The following is a 13,943-nucleotide window of genomic DNA, read 5'->3' on the forward strand; positions in this document are numbered from 1 at the left end:
ACATTCACACACTGATGCTGGCAAACTACAATTGTAGCCACAGCTGCCCTGGGGCAAACTGACAGGGGCGAGGCTGCCATACACAGGCACCACCGGACCCTCTGACCACCATCAGTAGGCAAGGCGGGTAAGGTGTCTTGCCCAAGGACGCAACGACTGAGTCGACTGGACGGGGATCGAACTGGCAATCTTCCGGTTCCAGGACGACTCACCTAAACACTCGGCCAGAGCCGCCCCAATATTTGCCTTTGAAATGTAGTGGAGTGAAAGTAACAAGTACCCCAAAAAATAATTACTCAAGTAAAGTGAAGCTACTCAAAAAATGTACTTAATTACAGTACACGAGTAAATGTACTACACTACTGTCCACCACTGAATACGAGTACTCGCTTCTCAGGACTGGAAGGTTCAGAATTGACCCAGAAAAAAATCACTAAACACAATAGTTTTTAAAAACTGTCTGAGCACTGCTTCTCACCACAAAGTTAATAAATAAATAAATAAATAAATAAATAAATAAATAAATAAATAAATAAATAAATAAATCTGATTTCACTGAGTATCCAAAACCCTTCATTATTTTGTAAGTTTATTTGTATGAAAGTTATATTTTATGAGTTGTTTCAGTGTAACTATAACATTAAAATGTATGAAGGAAAGTTTGATTGTAGGTGAAATAAAGACTTGGACTTGGAATGAAAAGATTTTTTATTACAAGATTACATGGTTCCAACAGAACAAGAGAGTGCCGGGTAAGAAAAAAACTTTAAATACATAGTTATATACTACTCTGTTTTGTGTTTTAACATTTTGTTGAGTTTTTGTGTTCATGCACTAAACACAATGAACAATGACTATGAAATATGTCAGGTCTTGTCAAGAGCTTCAGCAGATTTTTCCTCAACATGGTTTTGCTGCCATCTAGTGGTGAGTCTGAACACCTGCTGGCACCAGAGAGAAGAAGCACCATGTAACTTTAGGAATACATGACAAATTTAGTTTGGCTCCACATAACACATACAAAATAAACAGTATGACATGATAAAATATTTAGTCAACTGGTGCAACTTTGAAGCATATTTATTCACTCCCATTATTCCTTTTTAAGGCCTCTGTGTTTGTGGTGGGTAATATTCACCATTCCATTTAAAGTGAACTGTTTTCAGTGTATTTTTTAACACTGTTTCAACAGATGCTCTGGCATTTTCCCTGTCCTCTGGATTGTATGTGTGTTGTTCTGGTTTAATTTCAAGTGAAACATCGAGAAGCAAGTTGCTCAGACATTCAGCTTCAGCACAGTTACCATAGTTGTTCTCCCATTCTTTCAAGTTGTTCTCCCATTCTTTCAAGCCAAAGAGATTCCTACATGATATGCACGGGTTCATTTCAGTTCTTTTAGTGATGTGGTATGCCTTGCACGATATGCTTTCAGGTAGTTTGAAGGTTCCATCAAAGTAATCCTTCTTCTTCTTCTTCTCATTCTTCTTCTGGTTCTGCTCAGGATAGTAAGTCATCACTGCATCAGCGACATATTTATTCCAATAACCACTCAAACAGGAGGCAGCAATAACAATCCTGCCAGCATTGAGACTGGTGGTGGACATAGAGACACCGTAATGCTTTTCTGAATTTTTGTATTTAGAAACGCAGATGACAGTGGAGACCAGTTCTAGTTTTTTCTCCCTCCTCAAATCCAGATCCTTTTTTTTCCATATTTCTTTTTCCAATCTCAGATTTTTTTTTTCTAAATCCAGACACTCTTTTTCAAAATTTAGATTTTCGTTTTTCACATCCAGCTTATTTTTTGTCACCTCCATATCTTGCTTTTTCTCATCCAGATCTTTATTTTTCTCATCTAGATCTTTTTTTTTCTCATCCAGATCTTGTTTTTTCTTATCCAGATCTTTTTTAAACTCCAGGCATTGTTTGTTCTCCTCCGGTTCTCCTTTTTTAAAATCCAGAAACTTTTTTTCCAAATTCAGATTCATATCTTTCAATTCATTGACAAGATCTTCCAAACTTTTTCTTATTTGGATTTCATCCTCTGGTCCATTCTGCAACACAAACTGAAAGCAGATACAATTACTCTGAGAGAGCACTAAAGCTAGGGCATTTTCATGAATAATATACTGGGAACACATTTGATACAAGACAAGACAAGAAGACAAGACAAGACAAGACAAGACAATATGGCAGGGGTCCCCAAAGTATTTCCTGTGAGGGCCACATCTCTGATGCGGGGCCGGGGTCAGTTTGTAACAGAAAAAGTGTGACGGTCGAAGGGGGGGCCTTAAAGTAAACATTTATTGTTTTCCAGAAACCAGGAAATAAATAATACTATTACTGAAATAAACAACAGTTTTTATGAAATAAATAATAACAAATAACCCTAGAGGAAGAGGAAGATGCCCTTCATCACTGTGACTTGGGACTGGCAGCGTACATTATTTTCTGTATTTGACCATTTTTTTTTTACATGATGGAAAAATCTGAAGGCCGTCCATCATTTTGACAGATTGCAATTAACACCCTGACCTCTTAAGTCTGGAAGACTTAATAAATAAGCCAGGTGAGGCGGAGAAAAAAATCAACGAAGCGTCACATAACGGCTCTGTGACATCACACTCACTCAGACATTTTCAGCTTTAAGCACGGAGCAGGTCTACATCAAAGATGTGTCTTATATAATCTAAAAATAAATAAAAGATTCCATCTGATCATCATCTCAGATCTAGACACCATACTGAATGCATCTCCAGGAGCTGACAGTGCATTGAAGAGTTAAGGACAGGAGGCTTTCGAGCCTCTGTGAGGCGCAGCTGAACAAGTGGTGCAGCACGAGCACATGCTGCGGGATTTCCTCCTGCTGCAGCAACAGCAACAGCTTGTGGGATTTGGAAATAAAATCTTGCTGACTTCTGATCACTTCGACTGGAGAAATGTTTTCTGATTTTAAAACTTTGTCTGAAGAGGCGCTTGTTATTCCAACAGAGTCGCAGCAGAGCGCGGGTTTAGTCTTCAGAACTTCTGGCGCCTGCAGATGTAGACTCAATGGGCCTCATGCAAGAACATGTTCGTATTCTTATCCTAAATTTCTCTTACTTTTGTTCGTACAAAGGGTTCGTATGAACATGTCACGTCAGATTCAACAAACTCTTCTATCTTCAGGAAAAGTGTGTAAATGAGCTGCGTAAATTCCACCTGCTCATATCCAGCTCCTCGTGCACGCGAGAGGAGATTAGCATAATTACCACCCCAAAAACACCATATAAGGCTTTTTTTCCTGCCTCAGATACAAGGAAGTGTTCATTCATGAAAATGACAGCGAAAACTAAAAAGAACTTTACGAGTTCAGAGATTGAAGTCCGTCTGTCAGAGATCCAGAAAAGAAAATCTGTCATTTTTAGCAGGTCAGCTGTGGAATAAAAAAGAGCTGCTAAATGTATAAACAACTGTGTTAAATCATTTTCATTTATTCAGAAGCCGCAGCGCTGCGCACCTGATAGCGGATAAGTCGGACGGCCGGACAATTTATATTGTTAGTCTAAATTTTTACATTAAAAATTATAACTCTAATTCAAGCAGAATAACTTATTGTCAACATAATTATGGAGTGTGATTTATTTTCAACTCAAAATATCTTCAAACTAACTAAATATAAAGTTATTAGGGAGGAAAACCCGTCTGGATAACAGCAGACTGACTGCTCATAAAATCTACGACAGGTCTGGACCACTCGTAAATTTTGTTCGTATCTGAAAAAAATCGTAGAATACGAAAACATTGGTGAATGCCACAAATTCTCCTAAATCACTCGTACGCACAACTTAAGAACAAATCTGTGCGTACGAACGGTTCTTGCATGAGGCCCACTGTGCGTAACTTAAGTTCTTCCTTAGAGTTTTTTAATCATTAGACTTTTTTATTGCATAAATAAAATCCATATTCTTCTTCTGTTTTTATTTAATAATATTTTTAACACAGTGGCAGTGGCGCATGTAATTAACAGCTGACTGCATGTCTGCCTTCATGCCTTTCTCTCTTCTCTCGTCCTTCTGCAAAAGAGGTAGAGACAGAAATAAGGAAGCATTATCTAATGTTGCAAACTGCAGCCACTAAATAACATTTCTAGATTTTTTTGTTTGTTTTTTGTTTTTCTCTTCTTAAGGCAACTGAGTCAAAAGCGGGACAGCGTGTGTGCATCACATTGTGTGTGTTGGGCCTGGAGTGGGACAGATGCGCTGTTTTTCAGCACCATGCGTGTGAGGTGCACTGATGAGGTTTTCTCCGATAAAATCCTGCAGGCGCCGTATCTGACGTATAACTGCAAAACCAACATGACAATAGCCACATTCTATGAATGTTCAGTCATTATCATTTAAAAAAGAAAGTGGCAGCCATTTTTTAGTTCCATTTGACAGGGGCTAGTCAAGGATTCACGGGGCAGACTAAAAAAATCATAATGCTATTTTGGTATTGTTCAGGGGCCAGGCCAAATGTGGAGGTGGGCCCTAGTTTTGGGACCACTATAATATGGCATGATTTCTTTACTTTTAAATTTTGAGGAGGGTTGCAGCGCACACAATTCTAATTTATTTCAACATCCAAAGTGGAAAACTATTAGAAAAAATATAAAAACAAAAACAAACAAGCAGAAGCCACCAAGCATTGAGACAAAAGTTTAAAAGAACATTGACAATGACTTGTCAGGGACTCTGAACCAACATCACAGTTTTCTCAGCTGCTAATACACTAAGCCAGGGTTATTCAACTGCATTGCTCAGTGGGCCACAGTTGAGCCAACAACTTGGAGGTGGACATCAAGGGTGGGGTGGTGGAATGGGGTCATGGAGTTACCTGATAATGGTAGAGGAAACACTGCATTATGTAAAAGAACAAAAATTATTGTGTTTTACCTTGTTCATTTATTTTATGTTGTATTTTAGTTTTTTGTGTTGCAGTAATTTAAAAAGTACAATTGATTAAAATGTATTTCTATATTCAATTAAGTTAAAAAACAAAACAAAATACAAAGTCACCTGACCGCCAGTTGAATAGCCCTGCAATAAACACTGTTGTCTGAATCAAATATTGTGTCCGGAACCCATTTATTGAAATGGTCTTTTGGCAGAACCTTAAGATTATGTCACTACAACTTGCAGATCTATTTTCACCCACTGTGATTCACATGGCTTCCACAATGGTAAACACAGGTTGCAAAAGTGAAACACTAACACAAATAAAATACTGCTGTCTCAACTTAAACACAGCAACTCAAAATTCATCACACGTATAACTAATGATGTGAACAAACCATAAGCCAATACAAAAAGCCCTGATTGTTAAAGTTTCACTATGGATAGAAACAATCACAGAGGCAGTGGCACTGTATCCACTTTTATTGTTGTAATGTATTTGCTGTAATGTTCCCAGGCCTTTGGTGGAGGACCTGTGTTTGAAGAGAAGTGGAACTGCCCAAGTGGAATATTGGATGTTTTCAAACTGTGGTGTACTCCTACCCTAGGAGGTGCCAGTGGTCTTGAAGGGGGACCTGACATGAATCAGGAAGTGGGGAAATAATGTAGAGCATATGTTCATACTGCAGGTTTTAGATTTGTTTGCTCATATACTTTCATCATTAAAAGGTAACCTCAGACTTCAATATGAACTATAGAATTTCAGAGGTGGAAAAAAAGGTTCACAGGCAACTGCTTGTGTGCAAAGTCAACTGAGTCTGTTGACTTCCTTTGTTTGAGGAAGTAGCCACACATGATACATTTGTTAGCTAATGTGATTCTGAAGTTCTTGTGCATTCACAAACGATTAAATTATCTGATGTGCTTGTTAGGTCCAGCGTTCAAATTTAATGGTAAATGGTAAATGGACTGTACTTATATAGCGCTTTTCTATCCATCCAGGACACTCAAAGCACTTCACACTACAATCTGTGTCCTCATTTACCCATTCACAAAGCACTCTACCAGATCTCCTACAAAGCTAACATGTATTTCATCTATGGAGACTAATCAGCGCCAATCTCATTCATACACGGATGGGACTTACATCAGAGGCATTAGGAGTGAAGTGTCTTGCCCAGGGACACAACAACTGAGACAGCTGGACGGGGGATTGAACTGGCGACCTTCCAGTTCCAGGACAACTCCCCTTACTACACTGCCACAGCTCCAACCCCTAATCTTAATACCCTAATCGGACCCTCTAACCACCATCAGTAGGCAAGGTGGGTAAGGTGTCTTGCCCAAGGACACAACGACTGAGTCGACTGGATGGGGACCGAACAGGGGACTTTCCGGTTCCAGGGCGACTCCCCTAGCCACTCTACCACAGCCGGTTTCACTCATGATTTGAAGGTAATATAAACCATATGGAGGACCTGTGGTAAGTTGTCTTCTGCACAAAGCAGTAATGGAATCTAAAGTTGCAGGACTCAGGTCGACACATTTGTATGCCGTAATAGTGAGAAACAAATGTACAAATTGGTTGAGGCTTGTTCTGCAGGGAATGTAATGGTCATTTAATATCAGAACTCAACCGAGGAAAAGAGAAAACTTTAAGTAATGTAAAAGCGAAGCCATGGTAACGAGGCAGAGAAGGGCAGGATGCATGAGGAAGTGAGCCACTATGTCAACTCCACCAACATGCACGTACACCATTTTGAAATATAACTCTGACTCATGATCAAAATGAGATCATCTGAAAAGCCAAATAAAAAGAGAATTTTAGAACTGCCCTGTTCTCTTTACACCATGAAGCTCCAGCGAGGCACAGCGAGGTGAGTAGAGTCGGGGGACCCAACAAACATCAGAGATCGAGTTTGCTCGCGTCGAACAAAGCTCATACCGTTCCGCAGATGCCAAAGTTTGGACTGATTGAGCCTGAACAGGAAATTCTCAGTGCTCTGGAACAAAGAACCTGAAAGATTCCGGCACAAAGTTTCGTTGGACCAGCCAAAGGTCCTGATGAACAAGTGAAACTCCAGGTCTTGTCATCCCCCAATCTCGCAGAATTAAGGAGTGGTGTACTGAGCAGAAAGTGAGAGTCAGAAAACTAGCTGAGCAGCAAAAATTTGCTGAAGAGTTAAGGTGTGAAGAGCTGACAAGTCCAGACTGCTGCTCACTAATTTGGCGTTTTTCCCTGACCTTCCTCTGCTTCTATTCAATCAACAATGGAGGTATGTACGAAACACTTTTTAAATTCATTTTAAATTTATTGATTTTTATTTTAGCAATTTTGCTTAGGGACAGAATAGGATGTATTTTAATCGGATATTGTGTTTTCAATGTAACCTTGTATGATTGTGCAATTTGCTACTTCTGCTAAAGCTATTAATACAAATTAAAGCATAAAATTTTACATTACTGAGTGGACATTTGACTCATTATGATTACATTGTGGGTTTAATTGTCTCTTCCATGTGTGTTAAATGGAAAGTTTTCTGAGTTCATAACATCAAAATAATGGTTGATCTGACTGGTTGCCTTAGAAAAGATAAAAAGAGTTTAAATAACATCCCAGTAGCTTAAATTCCTAGTTATTAAACTATTTCTCAGCTGGTAACAAGTGCACGCTTTCAAAGGAGGAAGTTACTCTTAATTAGGGGTTTTGAGGTTGTATTCCTATGGCTAGGCTGCTTGAATAGGTTTGTGACCTCGATGAAATGGGGATGTACCCCTATGATGAATGTAACTTGATGCTGAGCTAATCTTCCACCTCTCACTCAAGCAGTTTGATCTATCATTTGTACAACTCACCCTGGCAAAGTTTAGGCATTAACCCCAACCCCAGAGACGGAGGAGTGAGAAAAATAAGGGGTATCTTTAGACCTATGAACACCTGGTAAACTGAGGATCCCTGAGGAAGCAAACATGGCATCCCTGGTTGGGTCCCTGGGGTTCTGAGAGACCCCCGGGAGTACCGTCAGAACGGGTAAATCCCAAAAAGTCCAAAAAGTGAAAAAAAATCAACAAAAGTGGACTTCAGCGAACTGCAAGGTTAAAAGCAGACCGTAGGGAGGACTGGCTGGGCCGCTGGACTCCCACCCCTGCAGGAACTGCGCAGCGCGTGGGCAGGGCAAAGAAAGGTCTCACTGGGCGTAGCCTTCACCCCAAGAAGGTGAGATAAGTAGCCAAAAACCGTCCACCCCCCGGCTGAATGAACCCTGTGAGAGCACAGACGCTGGAGTGTTCCTTCCATATCATGTAATCCTCTATGGAGAAGGGTGCAAAGAGTGGCACCCCAGTGCTATCGAGCTGCTGGCCAAACACAGCAAGGAGGGAGAAGCTGGAGAGGCCCCAAAATTATTGGATGAGCATATGAAGGGCGTCAAAGAATTTGAAGGATCCAAAGTCAGCAATGGATCATTTCTGATAGTGGTGAGAAATCCCACTGAAATGAAGAAAACGGAACACACTGAAGTGTGGCTGCAATGGTGGCTTATAAGGCTGGAAAAATGGGTGACAAAGAGACAAAATCCCTCATCAGCTCATCCAGCATATATGACCCAATAGTCAAGATGGTGGCAGCGCAAACAAGTGTCAATGGCCTTTTGACTGATTCCAACATCAAAGCCGTACCAACGTGGGCTGAACATGCAGAGCTCTTGAAGCAGCTAGCAAAGTATCAAGACAAGGAGAGCAAAATCTTCCACACAGACTATGGCACACATCGACGGCGCCGAAGCTGACAAGAAAGACCAAGAAAGGAAAGAAAGGAAGAAACAAGATATACAAAACTGGGTTGATGTCTCTGGAGAAGCACTGAAAGAATGGTTTCAAGAACAGCCAGACGACGAACAAGGTGCCACAGGCTACCAGGACCTGACAGTTTTGGATGAAGAGAAGTGTCAAAATCCTCCTCCCAATACGGAGACATTAAAGAAGACCCTTAACATATTAACAGATGGAAATGCCCCCATAAAAGATGAAAGCTGGGGGTCAAGAGGGGCAACCCCTATTGGTGGATTGAAAGAACTGGAGGTCAGATCAGAAAGGATGAGAGCCGGCCTCGGCCGGCACCTAGACAAGTGGAAAAAGGAGTTTGGAGTCCCATTTGTGAGAAGGCTCTCCTACAACGACAATCCCACCAGATATTCAAACACAGACTTGGAACAAAGGCTGTCACTGATGAAAATCCACGGAAATAACCCAAAAAGACCAACAATAGCCGCAATGGAGCATCAAAAGCCCATGAATAAATCTAAACATGTCGCCACCACAGACAAAGAAATGAAGGTACAGCTAAAGCCTATGCAACCTGCATATGGCAGTTTGTGGGAGATCCCTGGGACATAGAGGGGGATGCATTGTTGGTGTTTACAAACACTAACTACAAAATCCTTCACTCCAGGTTCAGGAAGAGCTTGCGGAAAAAGGCATTAAAAGAATATCAAGAAGATACAGTGGTTTGCAAAAGTATTCATACCCCTTGAACTTTTCCATATTTTGTCACATTACAACCACAAACATAAATATATTTCACTGGAATTTAATGTGAAAGACCAACACAAAGTGGTATACAATTGTGAAGTGGAAGCAAAATTTTACATGAATCAAAACATTTTTTACAAATAAAAAACTGAAAAGTGCGACGTGCAAAAGTATTCAGCCCCCTTTTCCCTGAGTGCAACCAATTGCATTCAGAAGTTGCCTGATGACTGCTAATGACTCAAAAGGGTCCACCTGTGTGTAATCTAATCTCAGTACAAATACAGCTGCTCCGTGACGGCCTCAGATGTTGGTTAAGAGAATATTGGGGAGCAAACAGCATCATGAAGTCCAAAGAACACACCAGACAGGTTAGGAATATGGTTTTGGAGAAGTTTAAAGCAGGCTTAGGTTATAAAAAGATTTCCCAAGCTTTGAACATCTCACGGAGCACTGTTCAATCCATCATCCGGAAATGGAAAGAGTATGGCACCACAGTAAACCTGCCAAGACAAGGCCGTCCACCTAAACTTACAGGCCGAACAAGGAGATCACTGATCAGAGAGGCAGCCAAGAGGCCCATGGTGACTCTGGATGAAATGCAGAGAGCCACAGCTCAGGTGGGGGAAACTGTCCACAGGACAACAATTAGTCGTGCACTACACAAATGTGGTCTTTATGGAAGAGTGGCAAGGAGAAAGCCATTGTTAAAAGAAAACCATAAGAAGTCCCGTTTGCAGTTTGCCAGAAGCCATGTTGAGGACACAGCAAACATGTGGAAGAAGGTGCTTTGGTCAGACGAGACCAAAATTGAACTTTTTGGCCACAATGCAAAACGCTATGTGTGGCGGAGAAAGAGCACTGCACATCACTCTGAAAACACCATCCCCACTGTCAAATATGGTGGTGGCAGCATCATGCTCTGGGGGTGCTTCTCTTCAGCAGGGACCGGGAAGTTGGTCAAAGTTGATGGGAAGATGGATGGAGCCAAATACAGGGCAATCTTGGAAGAAAACCTGTTGGAGTCAGCAAAAGATTTGAGACTGGGGCGGAGGTTCACCTTCCAGCAGGACAACGACCCTAAACATAAAGCCAAAGCTACAATGGAGTGGTTTAAAAAAAAGAATATTCATGTGTTAGAATGGCCCAGTCAAAGTCCAGACCTAAACCCAATTGAGAATTTGTGGCAAGATCTCAAAACTGCTGTTCACAAACGCTCTCCATCCAATCTGACTGAGCTTGAGCTGTTTTGCAAGGAGGAATGGGCAAGAATTGCAGTCACTAGATGTGCAAAGCTGGTGGAGACATACCCTAAAAGACTTGCAGCTGTAATTGCAGCAAAAGGTGGCTCCACAAAGTATTGACTCAGGGGGGGCTGAATAATTTTGCACATCGCACTTTTCAGTTTTTTATTTGTAAAAAATGTTTTGATTCATGTAAAATTTTGCTTCCACTTCACAATTGTATACCACTTTGTGTTGGTCTTTCACATTAAATTCCAGTGAAATATATTTATGTTTGTGGTTGTAATGTGACAAAATATGGAAAAGTTCAAGGGGTATGAATACTTTTGCAAAGCACTGTATTAGAGGGCTAAGACAGGAAAAAGATGAAAATGAACAAGAGATAGCCCTCACCAGCGGAGGAGATCTCCCCCACTATGCCATAATTCACATCCCCATCGAGCCCTACACCGAAGAGCAAGGGCTCGGGAAGTACCAGCAAACCATGATGCTAGCCATTGATCAGGGGATAACTGTGGCCATGACAAGGAACTTTCGAAGAGTAATCCTGAGTGTCTGTGGGCTGAGGTCCAACGACGTGCCATGGGAGGCAGTGGAAGATGCAGCTGTGAAAGCCATCAACCATGTTGCAAAAATGATACATGCAGAGGTGGCGTTGAAAGACCTTGTGGTGGTAACAGCCACAAAGTTGCATCACGACAGCCTGACTCAGGAGACGGCAGCCCTAAGGACAAGAGAAGCTAAACTCAAAAGGGCCTCTAAGGAACTAGTTAAGCTTGAGACTAAGGATACTAGGCTCGAGACTGGGACAACTAAGCCTGAAAACAAAGAACAGAAGGGAGTATGGGACTTTCGCTACTACCAGTCCCCTGACCCGTCTGAAATAACAGAAGGCCCGGTTGGCAAAGGTTCCAAGAAAATGAAAGAAAAGCTTGAAGTAAAGAAAGAAACGCAAGGAAAGGCCCCGCTGATGACTGTAAAGATACAATCCCTGAGAGGAGTGGCAAGGGATTGTAGAAATGTGGAACACTTTTAAACTTTATTTTATGTTCTGTTAATAATCAGTTCATCTTGTATCCAAGGTTTTCAAAATCAGTAATCTTGTCACTGTTTAAATTTCACTGTGTGTGTGCATGTCACTCTGGTCAAAAACATGTTTGAATAACAGGGTCAAAGTCTGGGTTCCTTATCGTTTCAAGGCTGTGCAGATTTATGGAACAAATGGCGTAGCAGGAGGCCGTCATGACCACCTGCAGCTGACTGATAATGTATTATTCTCAGACATTACGTAAGAATGAGGCTTCAGTATAAAATGTCAAGAGTTACAGAAGTTAGACGAGACGCTTGATGATCGAAGGGAAGTATCGGTCTGGTGTTCTCCCAGATTTGCAAATCTGTTTCTGTGGGTTTTTACATGTAATCTTTAATAAATTATGTTAAATTCTTTAAGGTGTCTCCTACTAATTGCCTCCAAAATCCCAATGGACCCAGGTAAGAGCAACTCGGCTCTTAACAGAATGAAGAGGGAGAATCAACAGAGGACAAAAGCGACTCCGAGGACGAGGAACAGAGACGGGCAGAATACAACCTGCTCGGGCACCTTGATCTGCAGAGAGAACAAGAGCGCCAAGACACTGGACGACGAAGTAGGTCAGAGTTCAACTTGATGCAAGACCTTGAGTTACAAAAAGAACATGACCGCTTAGAGGCTGAGAGGCAAAGAAGATCCGAGTTCGACCACCAACGAGAGCTCGAATTCCAGTGAGAGCATAAGCAACTGGAAATTGAAAGACAATGATGGGCTGAGGCCAACCAGCTTGAGAGTCTTGAACTACAGAGACAACATGAACAGCAAGAAATTAAGCAGCTGAGGCAAGCCGCACCTAACCTGCTGGACAACTTTGAGCTGCAAGGAGGCCATATGCGTCAGAACACTGAGAGCCCTGACTTGGATTCAATCGCAGGACAAGAAGGTGACGTGCGTTGCCCGCTCCGTGTGGCACAGAGGAGGGGGGCAAAGAAACCAGTGGAAGTGTTTCATGTCCTCCAAGCCTCGGAGAGGCATGCAAGAGATCTAGTGTGGGGCCCCCTCACAACCGCCGATAGAAGAAAAGCCTTCGTTCCAGAAGTAGAACAAAGAGACTATGACATACCCCATGTCTGGCAAGGCAGAGTGGAAGAGCAAGTGGAGCTGAAAGTCAAGGCCACCATCGGAGAGTGGGTAAATGTTTTAATGATGCCCTCATTCCCCACCTTGGCTGCATACCAACCGCTCACCAACAACTTCAGATTGGCCCATGTGGGGGTAGCCCATGATGTATTGTTAAAGGGGAAATATCATGTTAAATCAACTTTTTTGAGTTTTATATCATGTTATAATGTTACACTCTCATAAAAAACATGCCCAAAGCCTTACTTTAACTCATTCATGCATGTTTGAGAAATCCTACAGCATTTTTAGGAAGCCATGCTGAGCAGCAAAACAACAGGTGGGGACCAGAAACGCCTTTTGGTAACAGAAATGCCCCGGGACGTGTCTTTAAAGTGTAACTTACCCCCCTGTGAAAAGATAACTCCGCCCCAAGGCGAAATTTGAAAAATGCATCAAAGTGGGTAGGGGAGGGGGTGTGGGTAGAGGAAGGGGGGTTAGAGAGCGGAGGTGTGGCCACAGTGTTGCCAGGTGTACGATAATTATCGTATTTGTACGATAATTTGGCCCTCTGTACGATGTACGATCAATAATCCCAAAAATCCCATAATGTACGATAATTTGACCGCTTCAGAGTATGACGTCATCGACCCGACACGCTGCTCGCTGATATGAGAGGCGGCGGGTTGTGGAACACAGCGGTGCTGATTTAGCGACTTCCTCGCTATATTTACAGASTTTTCAGACCCTCTAGAGACTGTTATTCAGAAAAGKGAYTAGTGAAAATCTAGCGACTCTTTTTCTGGTGTTATTGAGACTTATAGAGACTCTGCTGTGAACACATTTCTYCAYTGTGCTGCTGAGAGCTCCTCCTCCCCGGTCCCAGAGCACCGACAGGAGGCTTCTTCACGCTGCGTCTCTCCCTGCTGCAGACAGATATCCATCACATCCAGACTTGATGCTGACTGATCCATGATGGGATGTTAATAAAAACATTTCTATGGTTAAAATAGATCCCTTTGCCGGCCCCAATAGAAAGGAGGGTTAGAGCTGTGACAGTAAAATAAAAAAATATCTATCTATCTATCATCTGTATATATATATATA

At 41.9% G+C, this 13,943-nt stretch overlaps 1 protein-coding gene across 1 annotated transcript in view; it reads right to left on the reverse strand.

Annotated features, from left to right (window-relative positions):
• Positions 1 to 690: 690 nt before the first annotated feature.
• LOC106535970 (uncharacterized) overlaps positions 691 to 13,943 on the reverse strand; it is a 28,416-nt gene continuing 15,163 nt past the window's right edge. The window contains exon 4 of the mRNA XM_014033124.1: positions 691 to 2,066. Coding sequence (XP_013888578.1) covers positions 1,104 to 2,066 — 963 coding nt within the window. The 3' untranslated portion in view covers positions 691 to 1,103. The remainder of the gene's footprint in view (positions 2,067 to 13,943) is intronic.

Source organism: Austrofundulus limnaeus, unplaced genomic scaffold (genome assembly GCF_001266775.1).
Source record: "Austrofundulus limnaeus strain Quisiro unplaced genomic scaffold, Austrofundulus_limnaeus-1.0 Scaffold1637, whole genome shotgun sequence".
NCBI classification, from domain to species: domain Eukaryota; kingdom Metazoa; phylum Chordata; class Actinopteri; order Cyprinodontiformes; family Rivulidae; genus Austrofundulus; species Austrofundulus limnaeus.